The 21,192-nt window shown below is 37.9% G+C and overlaps 3 protein-coding genes across 4 annotated transcripts; 1 reads left to right on the forward strand and 2 right to left on the reverse strand.

The window, feature by feature from the left end:
- Positions 1–1,244: 1,244 nt before the first annotated feature.
- On the reverse strand, positions 1,245–5,030 carry LOC103408653 (GDSL esterase/lipase At5g03610-like). Its single transcript, XM_008347489.4, has 5 exons — positions 4,773–5,030; positions 4,451–4,666; positions 2,986–3,269; positions 2,030–2,336; positions 1,245–1,590 (listed from the first exon to the last, which is right to left on the reverse strand). The coding sequence occupies exons 1-5, from the start codon at positions 4,837–4,839 to the stop codon at positions 1,367–1,369; spliced, it is 1,098 nt and encodes a 365-aa protein (XP_008345711.3). The 5' UTR covers positions 4,840–5,030; the 3' UTR covers positions 1,245–1,366.
- A 478-nt stretch (positions 5,031–5,508) lies between these two features.
- On the reverse strand, positions 5,509–8,885 carry LOC103408662 (organelle RRM domain-containing protein 1, chloroplastic). Its single transcript, XM_008347500.4, has 9 exons — positions 8,461–8,885; positions 8,280–8,377; positions 7,836–8,076; positions 7,654–7,751; positions 7,503–7,568; positions 6,329–6,418; positions 6,094–6,162; positions 5,899–6,005; positions 5,509–5,773 (listed from the first exon to the last, which is right to left on the reverse strand). The coding sequence occupies exons 1-9, from the start codon at positions 8,820–8,822 to the stop codon at positions 5,678–5,680; spliced, it is 1,227 nt and encodes a 408-aa protein (XP_008345722.2). The 5' UTR covers positions 8,823–8,885; the 3' UTR covers positions 5,509–5,677.
- Positions 8,886–14,871: 5,986 nt separating this feature from the next.
- On the forward strand, positions 14,872–19,995 carry LOC103426912 (uncharacterized). 2 transcript variants are annotated; one of them, XM_029094714.2, is made up of 5 exons: positions 14,872–15,492; positions 16,632–17,337; positions 18,142–18,511; positions 19,016–19,443; positions 19,705–19,995. In XM_029094714.2, the coding sequence occupies exons 1-4, from the start codon at positions 15,246–15,248 to the stop codon at positions 19,064–19,066; spliced, it is 1,374 nt and encodes a 457-aa protein (XP_028950547.1). In that variant the 5' UTR covers positions 14,872–15,245; the 3' UTR covers positions 19,067–19,443; positions 19,705–19,995. The 2 variants fall into 2 exon arrangements, with proteins under 2 accessions (XP_028950547.1, XP_028950550.1); XM_029094717.2 differs by lacking the exon at positions 19,016–19,443 and having other exon boundaries at positions 14,892–15,492.
- Positions 19,996–21,192: the final 1,197 nt, after the last annotated feature.

Below are 21,192 nucleotides of genomic sequence, written 5' to 3' on the forward strand. Positions count from 1 at the left end.
AGAGAATATCGTAATCGGATTGAAATGGCATAACTGTGCACATCCAATAGCTGGTAGTTTAATTTCATTGGCCAATTTGTGTTACGTATTAGTAATGCATGGCATCAGGACCTTCCAATTTGACCAGCAAGTTGAGTCACCATATATGATTTGGTACTTTGGAAAGATAATTACTCCTGAAGAAGCCCTTTAAAGTTGGCTAATTCAACACTTAGGTATGATTCACTTGTGCCGAAAGCTATTTGTTCATTTCAAAATAATCCGTATATAGATATGGTAAATCCACTTTGGCATTTCCTTTCAAAATAATATATACATATATAAAACCAAGCATACAGATTTGATTTCCTTGATGATAAAGCAAATATATATATATATATATATAATTTATGTATTTGAAAAAGAAAAGAAAAAAAGAATAACAGCAGAACATATGACGCATGACGCATAGATCCAATTGAAGTTGTGGATGCTTTCTTTCCATATAAAACGGTCTGCGTGTTCTGCTTATTCACCAAGAGTTGATCAAAGAAAACATCAAGCAAGCTAGCTAGTGAATTTATTTGGAGGAAGATACATGTCAAGGTCATCAAGTGTCATAAGTCTGCAAGAAGCAGCACCACCGCGCCTTGTGCGCATGGAGCGGAGGCCTACTTTTGGAAAAAGATTGGAGACTATCGACGAAGAGACTGAGCACGGAGGTCGCGGCGAGAAGCAGCAGTTACCTGGATTTGGATCTGCAAGTAACAAGGCTGAATTTTCCAAACAAAATCATGCTGTGGTTGCTCGTTGATCAAGTTATGAATAAGCATGACCAAGTATTTAAGTAGTTTAACCTAAAAAGTAGCAAGTGTACGTATTGCAAAGCTAAAGTTGTTGCCTTTGGAGCAGTAATACATACGTATATGCTAAAGTTGTTTCAATACTACTCTCTCGAAATAATGAAAAAGGGGTGGAATAACAAAACAAATGAACATAATAGCATTCGTGACATTTTTGAACAATAATCTTGTAGCCTAGTTGAGAAGCACGACACCATCTTCAAGTTTCATAGATGTTGGCGTTGAATTTGAATTTGATTTTCTACGCAACACAATCTCATTGTATGCACACCAATAAAAAAGATTCAACGCCAACGTCTATGAAACTTGAAAACGCTGGAGGAAAATTCTTTTGTAAATAGATTTTAAATTGTGATCGATCTTTGGAACCCCTTAATAGCTTATTGTAGTACCGCACGAAGATTTCAAATGGTGACACATAATGTCATATTATCATGTCAATTCGTACAGAAATTCTTTGTCTAGTTGCAGTCTTAGGGGAAGCTCTGATTGTTGATATAACTACGTACTTGCGCATAACCAAATCACGAATACAACTGATGAAGAGAAGATTTCAAAGAGGAATAAACAGCATGCCAGCCATTCTGCGAGGGGTGCACCGTGTCCCAAAAGAAAGACCGTTCGGGATGACTGCATATGCTGTACTTCTTTGCTCCCGTACTCCCGTCCACACTACCGCATGAGTACTCGCTGCTCACCCCCACACAGCATGGTTTTAGTGGTTCATCAATCTGGAACGTCGTGTTTCCTGATACACCAAGAAAGCATATGCTCAATCAACTACTTGAATTCTCAAAAACAAGCATGTCACAGAATGCATAGATTATGCAGCAACTAAGAGCAGCCTCTCCATAAATGGGGGTAAGGCTAGCCGACATTCACCTCTCCCAGACCCTGCTTAAAGCGGGAGCCTTGTGCACTGCGTACGACCTTTATACGATAACATGTAGATGAGACGTTGCCTAGTGCGCGTAGTCCAGTACCACGCAACAGTTACTTGATCTAAAATAGAGGAGGAACTAAAGAGATCGATGGTCAGCTACTTGGTGGTTCATGTATCATCCATTGTTAAATATGTCATACGTACTACATTCCTTTCTACACAAATTTTTCCTCTTGTTTTTTCGCATGATGACTTTTGTGGAGTGGAGTGTCAATAACAGCTCCCATTAAATGCAGTTACGTACCTTGATGGTCTTTTTGGGGATTAATTGCAGACGAAAATGCGTCATAGAGATCCAAGATTACAAATGCAGAATTGTTTGACTCCTTATTCAACTGTTCCACGTTTTGGCGCAAAACTTGGTTGTGGAACACTGAAGCCAAGTTGAGCGATTCATTGCAGTTCTGATAGGAAAGAAAGGAAGTTAAGCGCGGAATACATCCCATGGGCTCTACTGCAGTAACCGCTATTTTTGGCACTCCCAAATCACGTATACGCCTCAAATCTACAGCAATCTGCTTAACAACCGATTTGGTGAACTCTGCCAAATCCTGTCATTTGGAGGAATATCAGTGCTGGAGTTAGCAGCAAGCCTCACAATCCAATATATAATTGTAGCCATGCCAAGAACCCTAAAATAGTTGTATACTTGATTAAAAAAATGTTCAATTTTTTTTAAAGCCATTAATAATCTTTGTATCACTTATTTGAAGGAAAATCTCATTAATTAATCATAAGCATGCAAGGCATTTCTCAATGGTTTAGGTGAGTGTGATGTTTATATATATAAATCAACCATTGTGAGTTTGATTTGTATTATTTTATTGTTATAGTGGTGTGAGTTTGATATGGGTGTGTTTTATATATTTAATGTGGGGCATGTCTACTTCTGTATTTTATGATTGATTACCTATTTTTTATCCTCTCTTGTCATTTATTATATATGTGTGTTCACACTCATAAGTTCAATATATTGAAATTAAAAATAAGAATCACCCTAATAGCACTTGGATTTTCCAACCAACTGTAGAAAATTGATTTCTATATTATTGGTATCACACTCAATTTTCCGACTAAGGAACTAAATAGTATTCATCTCAAAAACACGTCTTTAAAACATTAGCATGTATCACCAAAACGCATCAAAATTTAAAACTACACACACACACATTAAATAGAGTTAGGTTAACCACCACTTACCTCACTGCCATTGCCTGTTTTAACCATATGAGTTGCGTAGTCGTTCCCCGCAACTGACACGAGAGCTATGGACGATTTAATTAGGTCGCCTTTGGCATACAGTTTTTCTTGTTCAACTAGCTGTTGGAAAAAGTCGATTTGGGTGGTCAAGTTTGGTTCACTCACCAACGTATCGAAAACTCCCGTACCTCCATATGCGAAGTTCATTCCCTTCTCCACTTCCGATATGTTCGCTTCTTTTCTCAATGCGTAAGGAACTGGAGGTCTTAGACCCAAGTATTCAGCTGCATATACACATAAATTGCAACATATCATTAATTAGAAACTTAATTATTGATCTTTTAGTTTCATTTTACTCTTTGAAATTGGATTTGTCTCACTTTGTTCTTGAAAGTACCAAAATTGAGCATTTCGCCCATTTCCGTCAATTATGTCTCATGAAAGTTAAACGAAAAGACAGATGAGACATTTCATACCATGCTGCCAAAGATGAGCCATTGTTGTTGGCGAGGTATGAAATTTTTAGACTCTATAAACCTCTAAAATTGCCAAATCTCACCTAACGTGGGCGTAAATAAAGTGAAATAGCTCGATTTTGACAGAGAATAAACTGAGACAAATTCAATTTCAAAATAAAAGTGAGACTAAATGACAGTATCATAGAGCAATTCAATTAATAAGCCTTAATTAGAAGCAAAACTGAAATTTATACTACCATATGCTAGGATGCTCATTCATACATTATTCTATTTCCGATACAACGATACATCTACACTTTAAAAGTAGAGGGAAAAAAAAAGAAAACTAAGGAAAATGATTTCAAAACTTTGAATTTTACCAAAAGTCATATAATAACTTTAGGTAAGGACTAAAGAAAGAAAAGGAAAAGAAAAAACTCAACCAAAAGCTGGTGCAATGCGCACGCCAACCTGTGTTGAGTTTAAAAAAAAAAAGTTAGTGTTCAGTTCAAGAAATAATGATACTATCAGTATTCAGTTTAAGAAATAGTGATATTATCCGTATTCAGTTTAGGAAATAGTAATAGTAATCATGTTTAGTTTTCATAAATAGTTAATTCTTAGTTTAAAAAATAGTGTAATACCCGTGTTCAGTTTCAGAAATAGTCAGTTTAAGAAATATGAGGGAGAGAAGGGAGAGTGTGTCTATGTGACAGACGTGAGTCAGTTTTCTATTATTATTTTTACTTTATTTTTTATTATATTAAACTTTTAACATTTCATTTTATAAATGTCATTCTATGTTCTTTAGAAGTATATTTTTTTCTTAAACGGAGAAAATTTGAAGTGCAAAATAAAAATTTTAGAATGTCAATAATAATTTCATTCACAAAATTCAAACTTAAAAACCTCACATACAACAAGTAAAGATAATATTACTAGACCGTAATCATTCTATTTAAATCTAACGAAAAAGACTCTTGAGTTGAGAGAGTAGGAAACCAAACCTAAATAATCGGTGAGCACACGACCATCGGAAAACCGGCCGGCTGGCTTTCCAGGAAAAGTGATCCCATAAGGTTCCTTCCATGAAGGAGACACAGATTTTCTGATATTCCCAGTATCAACATACGAGTCCCCGAGCACGAAAAATTTCATAGAACCATCATTTCTGCGGCGTTGATGGTGGTGGCGGTGGTGGTGTGCCGCAAGAACTTCTGCTACTACATGTACAAAGCATTTAAAAAAAAAAACAGAGTAAATATCCAAATTAATGAAAATAGAATTGTAATGTTGAAAATTCAATAATAATTAAGTTATTTGACTAACCAGCAAAAGCGGCAACACATAAAAGAAGGAGACAAAATGAAGAGGCGACGGTGGTTTTCTTCTCCATTTGAAATCAGATTTTGGTGGAAAGAAGCTGCGATGATTTATATATACATATACATGTACTTTACTCAAGAGTCAAGAGCATTAGGTTTTACAGGTTAGAAAAAGAAAAAAAAAGAAAAAAAAAATTCATATGATACAGTTCAAGATGCTCCATTCAAAATTAATTGACCTTCTAATTAACCTTATTAGTGCAATTTCCATTTAAGAAATTTTCCATTCTGTAAAGATGGCAAACTTTTTGGACTTGTATGTAATTAATCCTGCAGTTCCATAACATTTTCGACTTTATGTAACCATTGCAAGCGGTGGATTGCTTTTTTAGTGATTAAAGCCTACTACTTTTTTTTTTTTTTCCAGCCTTCTGGGTTCAATCACCACTCATTCTCATAGTGTAAATTAGAGTAGTAATACCAGTTATATTCGTAAGTACTTTTAAAATAACTAAAAATACTTTTAGACCACCAAGAACATTTTTTATCATGTTTGCCAAGATGAGTTAAAAAATGCTCCGAATGTTGAAAATAACACTTCAAGTGCTTTTTTGTGTGCTTATTTTGTAATCCTAAACGCTTTTCATACTAAAGTTATTATGGACTTAAAAGAGTAAATTTTTGTGAAGACGAGTTGGATTATTTGAGTGATAATCCAAACAAAACCACCCTTAAACCACTTTTACTCAACAATCCATTAAGAACTCAATTTAATCCCTATAATAATTCAATCTATTTCTTTTGAAATGTAAAATGGTTACTATCAAGTATCAAAGGTTAAAGGAATTCACTGTAGTACAGAGTAATTCATTTCTCGGTGGCAAATCTCTCTATAACTTCCTCTCTCTTTCATCTGGTTGCTGCTGGTCTGGTCTGGCCCCTGCTACTGTATCTTGGAGGGCTGGTCTTGGCAACGTCAACGACTATCATCCAGCCATTTATGATCTGCAGGCAACATTAACACAAAATAGGCTAAGCTTTTATCTTTCTCGAGGGTTACAAGACTAGGCCTGTGTGTTTGATTTATTGAGATCGGATTTATACAAAACGAAAACCTTGTTGAAACTTGCCTTGCCATTCATCTCTTTGAGAGCTACACTAGCAGCTTCCTCAGTGGTGTATTCTATGAATGCATAACCTTTGGACCTTTTAGAAATTTTGTCCATTATTATTTTAACTGTTGAGAAAAGCAGTTCATCAGCACGAGCATACCAATTCCAGGAAATCAGAAACCCCGTTTTAAGCTATAAATAAAAGGGTAGTACCTTCAACAAGCTCTCCATAGCCTTCAAATGCAGCACGGAGGGTTTTCTCGGATGTATAAAACGATAGGCCTGTTCAGAAAGCAATATCCTTTTAAGGGAATATGTAATGAGGAAAAAAGCAGCTATAAAAAGTTATGAAGATCGAGATCTTATGAATAATTACAATGAATAGGGTGCAAAGGAATCCTGTTCAAATAAATGAAAGTTTAAGACCAGAATTGAATTTGCAACATACCAGTCACAAACAGTTTCTTTGTTTTTGTGGGGGCTGTTTCACTTGTCGCTCCAGAAGTTGAGAGATTGGTAGAATTCTGTAAATAACTACCTGAGAAACGCACCGCTAACTCATATAAATGTTTACAGTGGAAGATAGTGTTCAATGATAGCATTGATGCCATCAAATAGAAACAGACCTAACCTAACAAATATTAAATCAAACTATAAAAAATTGGTTTCTTGAAACGAAAAGCAAAGTAAATAGTCACCACAGTCTATAAATTTGTCCTTAATAGTATTAATGTCAGTTTGTTTATAACCATTCATATTTTCTTCAGGAATCGAAAACTTTGTATTCGAAACATCGAGAAACATAGCATTCCACAGATGAAACAGAAGTACTTAATGTGACAAAGAGTCATATTCAAAACATCAAGAAACACGGATTTTCTACCACTTGGTAAACGTGGTATAACTGATCCCATCATTTAGTGGAAGAAAAATCAGGAATGAACTTCATAACTTAGAAGATAACCACTGTCCAATGAAGGGTCAAGCTCCATCAAATAATCCACCAAGCTTCTCCAAATACTTAGCATTGGTAAAAAATGAACAACCAAAATAATTTGAAGAACACCAGGAAGACATGACCTATTAAAAATGAAGCTCTTTTTTCACAGGTTGGTCAGATAACCTAAAATTTGTCGGTAGTAATATTTTCCTTCTGCTTTCTCCATGTGGTTCATCTCATTTACACCATTTTCTACCCATACCAAAATTCAAACCTTTTATTTCCAGGACAAAAATAGTCGTGATTTTTATATTTTATACTCCCAAGTCATACATCTTAAGAACTTCTGGGAAAATTTGCTATATCAAGTCACCAAAGTCCCCAAGTCCCATTAATCTACATAACCTTTTAATTCCAGTCTCTTGGATAACATTACACTCACAGATTTAAATTGTCTAAAAGTATTAAGCAGTCACAAAACAAGTGTGCTATCATATTTTCTGCATGGACATAAGTCACAAGAAGAAGCAGATCTTAGGTTCAAAAGGCATTCAAAATCTCAAATCAAAAAGCAAAGTTCTTACTTAACAATGAGTTAGAAGATCTTATATCTAATTCTAAGATGACAACCACAAAAGATATTGTTCGTGAAAGATCACATCCAAGTTAGAAAAGTAAAAACCTCCATAATCTTTATTCTCCGACTCCCAATTCTTGTCAGGCTCAACAGATAAAACCCCAGGAACACCTGCAGCATATAGGATCATGAGCCATCAAGAGGACAGGTGTATTAACACAAATGTGGCACAGAGAAATTAAGAGCATACACTAACCAGCAACTTCCTGTGCACACTCTTCATCAAGTTCACAACAGAACCCAAAGTTAGATTGCCAGGAAACATGATAAATACACATTTGTGCATCCTTCTCACTACCGAAAAAATGAAACACAAATTAGAAAAACAAAGTAGTATAAGAAAGGCAACAGCGTTGATGCTCATAATCCAATACTTACTTCCCCAAGACCTTTGTTAGTATTTGAGCATAATAATCCACCATTTGTGCCTTTGTAACAACCCCAATGCTGGGTTTATCCATTCTAACAAGCCACCTTTTTGTATTCAAAAGAGGAAACAACAAAGCACTTCCACTTCGAGAGGACGACATATTACTTGACTTAACATTTGGGGGACTATAATCCTTCTTTTGAGAAACATAATCCGGGTCAGGCTTAACCAACAAAACCCCCGGTAAACCTACAACAATTTCATAAAATGAATTTAGTCATTCAACACTGAGAACAACGAACCTCAAAAAAACTCATTATCTGATTAAACATATTATATCTGCTGAAGTACTCACTCATTTCATCAAAACCACAACATATATAAAACACTAACATCTACTCTGCAGAAAAACCAATTCAATAACAAATAGAGTAAAAAAGAATCGAACTTACGTGCGAGCTTGCAGGAAGTTTCTTCGTCAATATCACAACAAAACCCGAAATGGGTATCCCAAGCAGCATCATATATACACATTTGAGCATCCTTCTCACTGAAAAAACCAACATCAAACCACAACTCAGGCGAAACTCCAAGCAGTAGCAAAATAAAGGAAATAAGTTACGGCATACCCACTTGCCCAAAACGGTTCGAAGGGTTTCGACATAGTATTCAATAACTAGCTGTCTGGAAATCGCCGCCCCTTGCGGAGGAGCCTCCATGAGCACCACCCAATGGCGGTTGTCGCTGGAAGCGGAAGACGAAGGAAGAGAAGTGGAAGGCGATGCTGTCGCTGAAGTTGAAGCAGCACATGATGTTTTAACGGAGAAACAAGGGCAAGAAGTGAAGGAAAATGAAGAGAAATTAAAGGGGTTGTTGAGGGTTGGTGAGAAGGGGAATCGGAGGTTGGGAGTCGGGGTCTGAGACTGGGTTTTGGGAGGTTTGAATGACAATCTTGTGGATGCGATAACTCCTGCGGGGGGACAGAGAGACTCCATAGTTGCCTAGCTGCCTGCCATGGAAAATGTTTTATAGATATTATAGCAAGCTATTATTATCATTTTACAAATTTCATTCTACACTCATTCAGTGTAATTTTTTTTCTAATTATAAAAAGTTTGGAATGCAAAATAAGATTTTTAGGATGTCAATAACAATTCTTTATAGTAAAATTACTACCATAAAAATTTGGTTACTAGTTATTTTTCTCTAAGGGGACCAGCACATCTCATAAAAATGTGGGAGGTCCAGGTTCGATGCTTTGAGTTGTTAAGTCTGTTTGACTATGACCACGAGCATGTTGAAATTCCACGTAGCCTATCTGAACCCGAAATGGGTGAATACCATTGAGAAATCCCTACAATCTTTTCATTCTCTTTTGCCGCACTCTCTATTCCTTGTTAGTAAAATACGCTTCTTTGCTATGTTAAGAAATCAAACGTGGAATTAGATAAAATTCTAGGTTTTGGATGAATAATGTTCTTATTCTATTCTTCTCACATAGAGGAATATATAAACTTATACAATCTCCTACAAACTAGGAAACAAGTATCCCAAATCTACAAGGATACCAATTACATAACTTTATACCCAAAATAACTCCCCATTCCTTATTCCCTAAAGTTGCCTCACGCAACACTCCCACGTAAGTTGGTGCGTAGATATTACCTAGGCCCAACTTGTCAAGTGAGTTATGAAACACCCTTGTCGCCACTACATGCGTTAACACGTCAGCCAGCTGGTCTTCGGATCTTACGTATAGAATATCAATTAACTTAACATCCAACTTTTCTTTGATAAAATGTCTATCCACCTCAACATGTTTTGTATGATCATGCTGAACTAGATTATTAGCTATTTCTCGCATAGCCTGAATTTCACAATATAAAAACATTGCTCCACATGGCTTGATCCCAATCTTCGTAAGAAGAATCTTCAGCCATAACAACTCACAAATCCCATGCGCCATCCCACGGTATTTAGCCTCTGCCGTGGACCTCGCTACCACATTCTGTTTCTTGCTCCTTCAAGTCACAAGGTTTCCTGCAACAAATGTAAAGTACCCTGACGTAGAGCGTCTATCAGTAATGTTCTCGGCCCAATCAACATCAGTGTACCCTTTTACCTCCATATGCCCATGTTTCTTGAAAATCAACCCTTTTCCAGGTGCACCTTTCAAATAACTCAATATCTACATAACAGCAGCCATGTGATCTTCACTCGGAGAGTGCATAAATTGACTTACTACACTAACAACATATGCAATATCTGGTCTCATGAGAGATAAGTAAATCAACCTTCCTATTAACCTTTGGTATCTTTCCCTGTTTGTTAGAACCTGATCTAGGTAGATAGCCAAATGATGATTTTGAACTATAGGGGTTTCTGCTGGTTTGCATGCCAACATCCCAGTCTCAGACAAAAGATCCAAAATATAATTCCGTTAAGATAAGTAAATACCGTCACGGGAACGAGCAACTTCAATTCCCAAGAAGTACTTTAAACCTCATAAATCTTTCATCTCAAACTCTAAATAGAGATACTTATGTAATCTCTCCATTTCCTATGTATCATCTCATGTGACTATCATGTCATCCACATATATTATCAACAAGGTAACCTTTCCTCCCTTGCGTTTGATAAACAAAGTGTGATCCGCATTCCCTTGTCGGTACCTATATTTCTTCATTGCATCAGTGAATCTTCCAAACCATGCCCTTGGCGATTGTTTGAGTCCATAAAGAGCCTTTCGTAGTCTACATACTTTCCTACTTTATTCTGCAATTCATACCCAGGTGGGAGCTCCACGTATACTTCTTCCTCCAAGTCTCTATGTAGAAAAGCATTTTTCACATCAAATTGTTTCAACCGCCAATCAAAGTTAGCTGCTAAAGACAACAAAACCTGAATAGTATTCATTTTTGCTACTGGAGCAAATGTTTCCTGATAATCCACTCCAAAAGTCTATGTGTACCCCTTGGCTACCAATCTTGCCTTGTATCTGTCAATGGTTACATAGCCCTTGTGTTTGATGGTGAACACCCATTTGCATCCCACTGGTCTTTTTCCTTGTGGTAGTGACTCCACGCTCCAAGTTCCATTTTTTTGAAAAGCCTTCATTTCTACCTCCATTGCTTCCATCCATCAAGGATCACGTAAAGCTTTTTCCACTTTTGTTGGAATTTTGATTCCATCCATTATATTCACCAAGGCTTGGTACTTGGAAGACAGTCAGTGAGTATAGACATACTTTGCAATAACATATCTAATTTTTCCATCTGGAGAATACTTGTCATGAGGTTTCCCACGATTTTGTCTAGGAGGTAATACATAAGTACTTTCAATGTTAGTCAAATTATGAGCTTCATCATATTAGGATAAACTTACCTCATGGATATCATCGGGGACACAGACGGGTACAATTAGAGGAGGGTTATTTCTTGAAGTGTTTGGGCTGTCAAAAGTAGTTAAAGGTTGAGGCTTCCTGCTGCACGACCCAATCTTTGTGCTGTCTTCAAAAAGACTTTTGGCCCTCAGGCCCACCTGTCAAGCTTTCGGCCTTCAGGCCTTTAAGCCCGCCTGTCTTATCTGCCATACTTGGTAAGCCCAAATTTAGCTCACCCAAGAGGCTGGGCTCACAGTACTCAAGTTAGTGGGCTCATGGCTTCTCCAAACCACGACTAGACCACTAGAATTCATGGCGGGCTGGCAAATGCTATTACGGCAAGTGTCATCCATTTGCATAGTTGGTAGATCAATCCAACTATAATCTTCATTTGTGCTCATCTCCCCTGAAGATTATAGTGGGTGTGTTCAGTGAGAACAAAACATCTCATGCTAGGAAAATATAACATCCATGGTGACGTACATATGCTTGGTGGGTGATAACACCGGTACCCCTTTTGCTGATTATTAAAGCCTAGAAAAATACAACGTAGTGCACATGGGTCCAACTTACTGCGTTGATTTTTGTGGAGATTGCACATATGCCACATGGTAATGTCACATGGTCAACAAAAACTTCCATAGGAGTGTGAAAATTATGCACTCGGGATGGCATTCAGTGCATTAGATAAACGAATTATTGAACGACATCCGCCTAATAGGAGTGAGGGGCGTGGGCACCAATGAGTAGTGCTCGAGTGGTTTCCAAAATATGTCTAATTTTGCGCTCTGCAACACCATTTTGTTGTGGAGTTTGTGGGCAAGTAGTCTAAAAAATAATGCCGTGCTCCTAAAAAAATTGAGAGAGTTCAGTGTTGAGATATTCCCTACCATTATCTAACCTAAGAACCTTAAGGGGAAGAGAGTATTGATTTTTAACCATGCAATAAAACTGGTGAAAATTTTGTCCAACCTCACTTTTATGTTTCATAGTATAAAGCCATGTCATTCGGGTGCAATCATCCACAAAGATAACAAACCAACGAACTTCGTGATTAGTAGATATTGGAGAAGATCCCCACACATCAGAATGAACTAACTCAAAATGAAATATTCTTTTACTGAAACTCAAATGATAAGAAGTACGATGACCTTTTGCAAGAGTCCCAACATTACACTGGAAATCAAAGTCTGAAATGCCATGAAATAAAGACGGAAGCAATTTTTTCAAGTAACCAAAAGATGCATGCCCTAATCAACGATGCCATAGCCAAATTGTCTTATACTTGTTCAGGTGGCCACTGCTCACTTGATTTACTCGACTTGTCGATACATCATCTACATAATATAACCTTCTCCTTTTAGTACCACGCCCAATTATCGCCCGAGTCTAGATATCCTGAAGTAGGCAAAGAGTGGGAAACATTAACACAACACAATCTAATTGCTCAGTAACTTGACCAACAAAAAGTAGATGATTGGATAATGACGGGACAAGTAATGCATTGTGAATAGACAAAGATGGAGTAAGGGAAATAGAACCCGCTCCCGTTACAGGAGCAACATCACCGTTGGCTGTAATGACATCTTCCTTAGATGGTGAAGTCATGTGATAAAATAATGATGCATCGTAAGCCATATGGTCTGTAGCTCCATAGTCAATTACCCAACCAGTATCTCTTTTGGTGGATATTATTAAAACAAGATCAATTTTACCTGAATCTTCTAAGTTGTCACCCATTGAAATTTGATTGATTAAGGATAGAAATGGGCCTGTTTTAGTCTCGAGTATGCTGCATCTGAAATCAGCATTGCAGATTGGGCTTTGCAAATTGGGCTGCTGCAATTTGACTACTGACAGAGTTGTGCATTTATGCCCCCAGTTTTTTGTTCTGCCATTGTACGGACTGAGTTGTAAATTGTTTCAACTTTGTCGTAGCTTTGTTGATTCCAAAGGCTACGGTGCTGCTTTGATATTTCTGGGTTCAAGATTTGATGAACACCAGATTTTGACTGCTAGGGTATACACTGGATTAGGGTTTTTTTTTTCGAGAAGAGACAGGTCGAAACCCGCTCTAATACCAAGATAAAATTCTAGGTTTTGGATGAATAATGTTCTGATTATATTCTTCTCACATAGAGGAATATATAAACTTATACAATCTCCTACAAACTAGGAAACAAGTATCCCAAATCTACAAGGATACCAATTACATAACCTTATACCCAAAATAACTCCACATTCCTTATTCCCTAAAATTGCCTCACGCAACAAAATTTTTTGTTACAAATCAGTTTATCAATATCATCACTGAATCATATTCTTTTAAAACAACAAATTTTATCTCCATATTTTTTAAATCCTAATAGCATGAACATTCACCACAATATGTAAACCCAACTCTACGTTTACGAATTTTAGATTATACATAAATTTTGTATGCATTATATTAATAATTTTTGGATTATGTGAATTGATATTTTGATCATGCATTGAATTATCAGATTGAATTAAAATTGATTTTTTTTTAAAATTAGACTGTTTTTTTTCGAAACCCAGCTAGCTGTAAGGTTTGAGCCGCACCACCACGCGAGTCCTGAGTTGCAATGCACTAGAACACATCCCGCCCCACCTGAGAACCTAAGAAAACGACGCCATTTGGCATCATCCCAACCCAGAAAACTCCAGCCTCACTTGAAGCCAAGGCCACGATTTTGCCGTCCCCTTTTTCTGGAATCATGACCTACAGTCGTGCTCTTTTGGATTTTGCATCATCATCTCCGACAATGTCTCTTGAATTTGCGTTGAAATTCATCGAATTCGAGGATTCCCCGTTTTGAATCCTCTTGGTTCTACCCTTTCCTGATGTCGATGATCCTCCTCTGTCGTTAAGATTGGTTCTTCAACGAACCGCATGCAGCCGTGATACAAAAGAAAGTTACCACACTGTTGAACTTTTGATTTATGTTATATTCATATCCGGAGGCTAGACATGACAAATGAACATGAACAGATGCCCAGTGACGTCACGTGTCGATCTTGGATGCACCCTGGGATCTGAGCGTGACAATCAAAGGAAGAGAGCTTGAGATTTCACAGTGAGAAGTTGTCGGTGGCGAACTTCTTTGTTCATGAGGGCAACTGTTTTCATGGAACCCAACAAAGCTCTCACCTTCGAGGAATTTCACATCCCTCGCCCCAAATCCGGTGAACTTCTCATCAAAAGGGGAAGAGGATGTCCTTCTGAATGTGGTGTTAGGAGAGTAGGGGAGGTTGAAGACGGAGATAGGGAGGTCGGCGAGGAGTGAATGAATGGTGTGAGGGGCCTACAAAATTATTTTTGTTATTAATTAATTTTAATTGTTAAATAAAAAATAAACAATTTATTAATTAATTGATTTTTTATTTCAGTCGGCAAATGAGTAGGTCACACTCATGACACGTCATCATTTAATAGCTGAATTGACAAAAAATTTAACAGAAGTTTGAAATTGTGTTCATAATTTGAGGTATAACATTACGAATTTGAAGTATAAGGTATGAGATTATGTTGTGACAAAAGTAAAATAGTTTTGTGTAATTTATGAAAATATGACATCTCTAACAAGAGTGCAGCAACACCCATTTTTATTAAAAAGAATTAAAAAAAGGCAAAAGGAACCAAAAGAGGCACGTGTCACGCGTGAAAGAAAATTCACCCACTCGCAGAAACACACGGAATCCATCGTCAAACTCAAACCCTATCTCTCCCTTCCTCTGCAATTCCATTCGTTTTCTCTCTCTCTCCCTCTCTCTTTCCCTTTCCCGTTCCGAAACCCTAGATTAACCCCCAATCTGACATGAAATCCAAACCCCAAAATCTCTTTGGGGTTTCAGTCTCAGCCTCAGAGGACACACACGTCCTTTGATGAATTGTTCGCCTCCCTTCCTCAAACCCTAGCGTCGATTTTCTTTCCCCTTTCTCCTTTCGATTGCGCGTACTTTGACTTACCCAGCGAGAGAGAGAGAGAAAGAAATAGGGAGCGATCGATAGGCCATGGAGGGCTCTGTGGCGGAGGATCTCGGAGCCCCGGAGTCATGGGAGGTCACCGGTTTGGACGAGGCCATGAAACGCCTGATGCTTTCCTCCAACAAGGATTCCAAGCCCCCGCAAACTCTCAACGACGTCCCGCCTCTGGTTTCCTCTTCTTCCGATGCTTCTGATAAGTTTTCTGAGGATGCCGTCAATCAGGTCGACCAGTTCCTTCGCGAGGCCTTGCAAAACCCTCGGGAGCGCCTATCAAGTAAGCTTTGCGTTCATCCCCAAGCTCATGTTCATGTTTTTGTTTCTCAAGAAAACTCGAGACGAAATTGAATTTGAATGTGGATTGTATTTGGGGTAATTCGTTATAGTTTTTGTTCCATGATCTTATGTGGGTTGTATGTGACTTGTTGCCTGTTCTACATTGCTTGCATTTTTTCTGCCCATGCCTTAAAGGTTCCCTTTTGAAATGTATGACCTTTGTGGGGTGAATTAATCATGTATGAATAACAGGAATGAATGTATATGAAAACGTAATGAGGTACTGGCCGAACACTTCCATTCATAATTTGAGCTGATATAGTTTTGAGCTTTTATACTTTCTCGGAAAGCTATAGAGATAAAGATTACTTGCTATAATATGCCTTCTAAGTTCTAACTCATGAAATGGTGCTCCATTTTATTTTATCTTTTAGTGCACATTCACATCAAAACAGCCTCAAATTTCATTCATTTAGCTAGTGTTAGTTTCTAAAAGGGTTTAGTAGATCTTGAAGGTGAAAGAGTGATTACGAACACTTCCATTCATAATTTGAGCTGATATAGTTTTGAGCTTTTATACTTTCTCGGAAAGCTATAGAGATGAAGATTACTTGCTATAATATGCCTTCTAAGTTCTAACTCATGAAATGGTGCTCCGTTTTATTTTATCTTTTAGTGCACATTCACATCAAAACAGCCTCAAATTTCATTCATTTAGCTAGTGTTAGTTTCTAAAAGGGTTTAGTAGATCTTGAAGGTGAAAGAGTGATTACTAGTTCTACCTTATCAAACCTTGCTGATCCCAAACCTAATCAAATTGGAATGTTTGACATGAATTTTGTGTGCAATTATGGGAGAATTTGGTAGGTCTTCAGGGTTGAAGATGGAGTAGTAGGATGGTTTTTTGTTGTAATAGAAAAAGTGAGTCAGTTCTGGTAAAACTGAAAAGAGGGAAATTTGCTCAATTTCCTATACAAACTTCTTAACGAGTGTGGTGAATGAACTAGAAGTAAACCTTAGTTTTCTTGCAATATTTTATTGTCCTCATGGCCATTTTATCATAATTATTATCCATCAGGATGTGCTGTCTTGTTTGGATTAACTACAGTAAACCCTATTCATAGATATCTTCTTGTGCAGTTTTACGAATGGAGCAAGATGTGGAGAAGTTTATCCGTGATCCTATTCAGCAGCAACTAGAGTTTCAGCAGTTGCCCACTTCTTATTTACGCTTGGCTGCACATCGTGTGGCTCAACATTATTCGCTTCAGTCAATGGTTTTATTAGATAATAATTTACCCGATGGCTCTGGTTCCAGAATTATTGTCCGTAAAACTCCTGATTGTCGACTCCCTCTGATTCGCCTTGCAGACATCCCTGTTAATTTACCATCAGAAGACGGCGGTGTTACTAAGGTTGCAATAAAACAGAGGCCACAAAAATGGTCACAGGGTGGAAACAGTGCAAACTCAAACTCGTTAAAGGCAAACAGTGCTAAAAGTGTGGAAGAACGGAAAGAGGAGTATAACAGGGCTCGTGCACGAATATTTAACTCTAGTATTAGTATGAGTGGCAGTCCAAGTGGGAAATCAGAAAGTGAACCAAAACAGCAGGATACCCCACAACATGTTCCCTTGGTGATGCCAAAGGTGGAAGATAAATCAAGTGTTTCTGATTTGCACTCTGGTAGGGGTTTACTTGAGTCTTCAACAAGTAGCAGTAGAACAGCTAGAAGTAGGCCAGAGAAGGAGCCGGTTGGGAGGTACAGACCAAATAATAGGGTAGCTATATTTAGGGATCGTGAGATTGACTGTAAGGACCCTGATTATGACAGGAGCTATGACAGGTATGGTTTACAGTTTCTGTAGTGACCATTTATTCTTCTCCCTATTTTTTTTTAAGAAAATATCATGGCAGGAAAGCATTTTTTTTTCTTCCATTTGGTAATGGGATAATGTTTGTTTACTCTTAAGAAAAGTGTTTGGAGATGAAATCCTATCTCATAATTGTTTTCATGGCATCCAGTTTTACTATGTGGGTAAGCTACCACGTCTGTTTTCTACTGACATGATTTTATTCATTTGGTATGCAATTGTTCCTCCAAAGTTGTTACTGTTGTTGAAGTCTGTCCTTTCATCCATTAGGGGACCACGATCTTTTTGTGTTTGGAGGCGAAATCTTGTCTCATAATTGTTTTTATGGTCTTTTTCTATTTGCTTTGCTCTGTTTGCTTAAGCTACCCATCCGTTTCTTTTCTTTTTAGAAAAAAACAAACAAAAGAAAATATGATCTTTCTATCCATTCATAATATGGTTCCTTATCAGCATTGCTATTGTTGTCAGTATTGAAGCCTGTCCTTTATGGTGACCGTGATCTTTTTGGATGATCTGGTCATTACATTGCTCAAACTCTTAAACATCTGCCTTCTGATACTTTACCTCCTATGTTCATTTTTAATCCAACTTTATCCTTAATGAATGCTGCAAGTTGATAGAATCCAACAAAGTTAGAACTTAAAGGTGTAATATTTTGTAGTCCCCCTAGTTTCCATGTAACCCTTACCAGAAAACTGTTCTTGAGCTTAGCTCCAAGTTTATTTGGTCTTTTCTATTTTATAGCTAACCAAAGTTTATGATTAAATATTTTGCAGGTACATGCAAAGATTTGATCCTCGGTTTGGATTCAGTGGTGGCCCATACACCATCCAGCCTATGTATACACCTGCATTGAACTACAACACCGAATTTCCTCAACTTGGTTCTGCTCACAGGCCTCAGATTTCTACTGAGCATCAGCCTCGTCCTCTTCCGCAGCATCTACCTGGGCCTTGGGTTCCACCATCGCCTCCTGCAGGAATTGGGTATGGCCATCCGGAGACCATAATCACACCATTCAATCCAAATCATGTTGGTGCACGATCTACATCTGGCATTTATCTACATTCATCCCAGTATCCTGGTCAGCGCCCTGGAATGCCCTATGTCCATCCTCATGAACATGTTCACCAACCTTTTTCACAGGTATGCCAATTCAACAGCTATCTTCTCTATAGTCAATTAATTAGTCTTATCAATTTGTTGTTGAAGAGGTACTTTTGAAAGAAAAAAAAAATCCAGCTTTTTATTTCCCCACTTTCCAAACATGGTTTGAGGTACTTCCAATTTGCTACTGCATTAGCACATTTCTGATTTGGGGGTGCTGGACAGATTCCTTTTATTTTTAATTTTTATTATAAAATATTTAGGTTGGCTCTTTTGCATCCTGTATTCGTAACTCTCCACCTGATCTACCTATCTACTTCATTGTAATTGCACAAGTGTGTACAAAACTCATCGTTATATCATCTAAATGCATATCATAAGTATGCATAAATTGCAATTTTAGAGCAGTTGTGCATTTTTAGTTGATGCAATGAAAAAAAAATTGTGGTGTTTTTGCTTATATTCACTCAAGGTTTCTCAAGTAATAGGTTTCACTTGTTTTGACTGCTTGGAATATGGTGCTTGTGTTTATTTTTTTTACAGTCTCATCAACAGCAACCTGATGCAAGTTTTGGGTTAGCCCGGCCCCGGTGAGGGCAGGGGCTGTGCCTGCACCCTGCCTGCTTGATGTCGAGCATGAATTATACTGGGCTGCGAGAGCCGCACATATTTCAGATGGCAGGAGTGCAGGCATAGGGAGCCAAGGTGTGGTTGAGTGGATGGGATCATTTCTATGGACACAGACATCATCTGTTCCCCCCATTCCTTGGTTCCAACGGAAGCTTCTTCCATCAGTGATGGATGATGAAGAAGCTCCATGGTTTTGGAAATATATCTAAAATGAAGAAGCTCCATGGGTTTGGAAATATATCTAAATAAGCTCTCTTTAGAGCTTTGTGACCCTATGATGACGAAGACAATTTAGAAGAATTCAAACAGAGCTGAGAAAGTATGTCTCTGCTTGGATGAAGGTATGCTCTCCAGCTACTATTAAGATTCACACATTTGTGCACGCGTAGACACTACACACACACGCGCCCAGAGTGATGTTTTTTGGACAGTCCAAATTGTGCACTTGCATCACAGCCCGCAATTTAGATATAAGATGTTGAGGTGCACAGTTAGCAATTAATTTCCAGTTTTCAACTAGTTCTCCTTGGATCACCTCGCCTCATTTGCATATAATATATATATATATGATTAAAGCTTAACCAAATCGTTTTGGGTTTTAGTATGCAGGCTTTGGTTACTTAAAAGAGTAAGCAGCATCGATACGTCTCTTTGCTGTCTTAAAGCACAAATAAGAGCCAGAGGGAGTCTGAATTGGAGGATACACTGAAACTATGCTTTTGGGAAGTTTGATCTGCGTCCAGGTTGTCCTGACAAAAGATCTCATAGTTTAACTTTAATGCTTTACTTGAACAATCTGCAGGAAAATAAAAAAAGGAATTCTGCATCATGTATCATACGACACTTTGCTCTGTAGTTATTTCTTTTAATACAGTTTTTATTAAATTCATAAATATGTTGTAGCATTTCTAATACCCTTGAGGGACTGCGGTTGTGAAATTGTCTGCTATCTAGGCATGGTATTGTGAAGGCTACCCTTTGTTAGAAACACCGTCCTAGTTGTTTTCTGAGTTCCATTGCAGTGCCGTTGTATGTATCATATGAATTTACGAGTATGTTGGTTGTGGCTACCTAAATGTTTGCATTCATTACGAGTCGAGGCAGTGTTGGGTACACTAGAGGCTTATTTTGACGATGTGTACATGTTTGCTTTTGTTTTGTATGCCTTTACAATTATTCAGTGGAAACATCAGTCCAGAGAAAGTTGTTGAATTTCTTACGGGGGTAGTAAGAATTAGGTTTCATTCTTCCCAGTTTATGTGTTGTCTGCGCACTCGTACAAGAAGTATCTACAATTCCTTCGCCCACCACTTACGGTTTCAGCAAACCTTGTGCATGCTCGCACCGCTCTCTTCTCCCAGCTTCTTGTGCAACAATTTCTAGTTCAAATAAGCAGTTGTTGTAGGAACCACATTCGTGGATTTGGTTACACCAGATTGCGTGTGGTGGAGTTTTATTTCCGAAAATTATTCATGGAGGATGAAACGGTAGCTAATTTCGAAGGAAAGCTATGAATTACTAGTACCCAAATTTATGAGACAACATAAAAATTTACCTGTAAAGTGAAGCACTTTCTTGTGTGGATGAATATTCATTCTCGGGCATTAGGAGAATACCGATTCAGTTTTAGAACCGAAATAAAACAAGAACCAACCGGTCTGGTTTGGTCTGAACTCGGTTTCGGTTTTGGCTTTTGGTTTGCGGTTCAATATGCCCAGTTCACTCCTCTCCGCCTCACATGCAAAAGCATGGTGTTCTGAGTTCTAACTCACCTTTTGCTGGCTGGCGGAATCTCTCACATTTTCTTCAACTCTTGACGTTGCTAAAACTACACAAAAGTCACCCTCACGTGCATTGCTCACCTCTTCTACGTGCATTTCACTAACTTTATTTATACAAGCCTCTCTCTCTCTCTCTCTCTCTCTCTCACGCACACCGACACCGGGGGAAAATCAGTTAATAAAGTACGTTAAAATCAAGTTCATGTACACGAAAGAGGCAGACAAAGGGGAGCTTTGCGGATGGGTGTTGCTTCTTGTCAAGTTATTCGCGTGGGTTTGGGGTGCTTGTTTTATCCCTGTACACAAAAC

This window comes from Malus domestica, chromosome 02, assembly GCF_042453785.1.
Source record: "Malus domestica chromosome 02, GDT2T_hap1".
Classification (NCBI taxonomy): Eukaryota; Viridiplantae; Streptophyta; class Magnoliopsida; order Rosales; family Rosaceae; genus Malus; species Malus domestica.

What these genes read in the sequence shown, in the direction of transcription:
- LOC103408653 (XM_008347489.4), bottom strand. Translation starts at nt 4,839, where the DNA reads ATGGAGAAGAAAACCACCGTCGCCTCTTCATTTTGTCTCCTTCTTTTA. An exon ending in ATGTGTTGCCGCTTTTGCTG is followed by an intron (nt 4,667 to 4,772) that starts GTTAGTCAAATA and finishes TTGTACATGTAG; the next exon opens with TAGCAGAAGTTCTTGCGGCA. An exon ending in TGTGCTCACCGATTATTTAG is followed by an intron (nt 3,270 to 4,450) that starts GTTTGGTTTCCT and finishes GTGTATATGCAG; the next exon opens with CTGAATACTTGGGTCTAAGA.
- LOC103408662 (XM_008347500.4), bottom strand. Translation starts at nt 8,822, where the DNA reads ATGGAGTCTCTCTGTCCCCCCGCAGGAGTTATCGCATCCACAAGATTG. An exon ending in GTGTGCACAGGAAGTTGCTG is followed by an intron (nt 7,569 to 7,653) that starts GTTAGTGTATGC and finishes TATATGCTGCAG; the next exon opens with GTGTTCCTGGGGTTTTATCT. An exon ending in GGAGAATAAAGATTATGGAG is followed by an intron (nt 6,419 to 7,502) that starts GTTTTTACTTTT and finishes TGCGTTTCTCAG; the next exon opens with GTAGTTATTTACAGAATTCT.
- LOC103426912 (XM_029094714.2), top strand. Translation starts at nt 15,246, where the DNA reads ATGGAGGGCTCTGTGGCGGAGGATCTCGGAGCCCCGGAGTCATGGGAG. An exon ending in TATGACAGGAGCTATGACAG is followed by an intron (nt 17,338 to 18,141) that starts GTATGGTTTACA and finishes AATATTTTGCAG; the next exon opens with GTACATGCAAAGATTTGATC. An exon ending in TTCACCAACCTTTTTCACAG is followed by an intron (nt 18,512 to 19,015) that starts GTATGCCAATTC and finishes TTTTTTTTACAG; the next exon opens with TCTCATCAACAGCAACCTGA.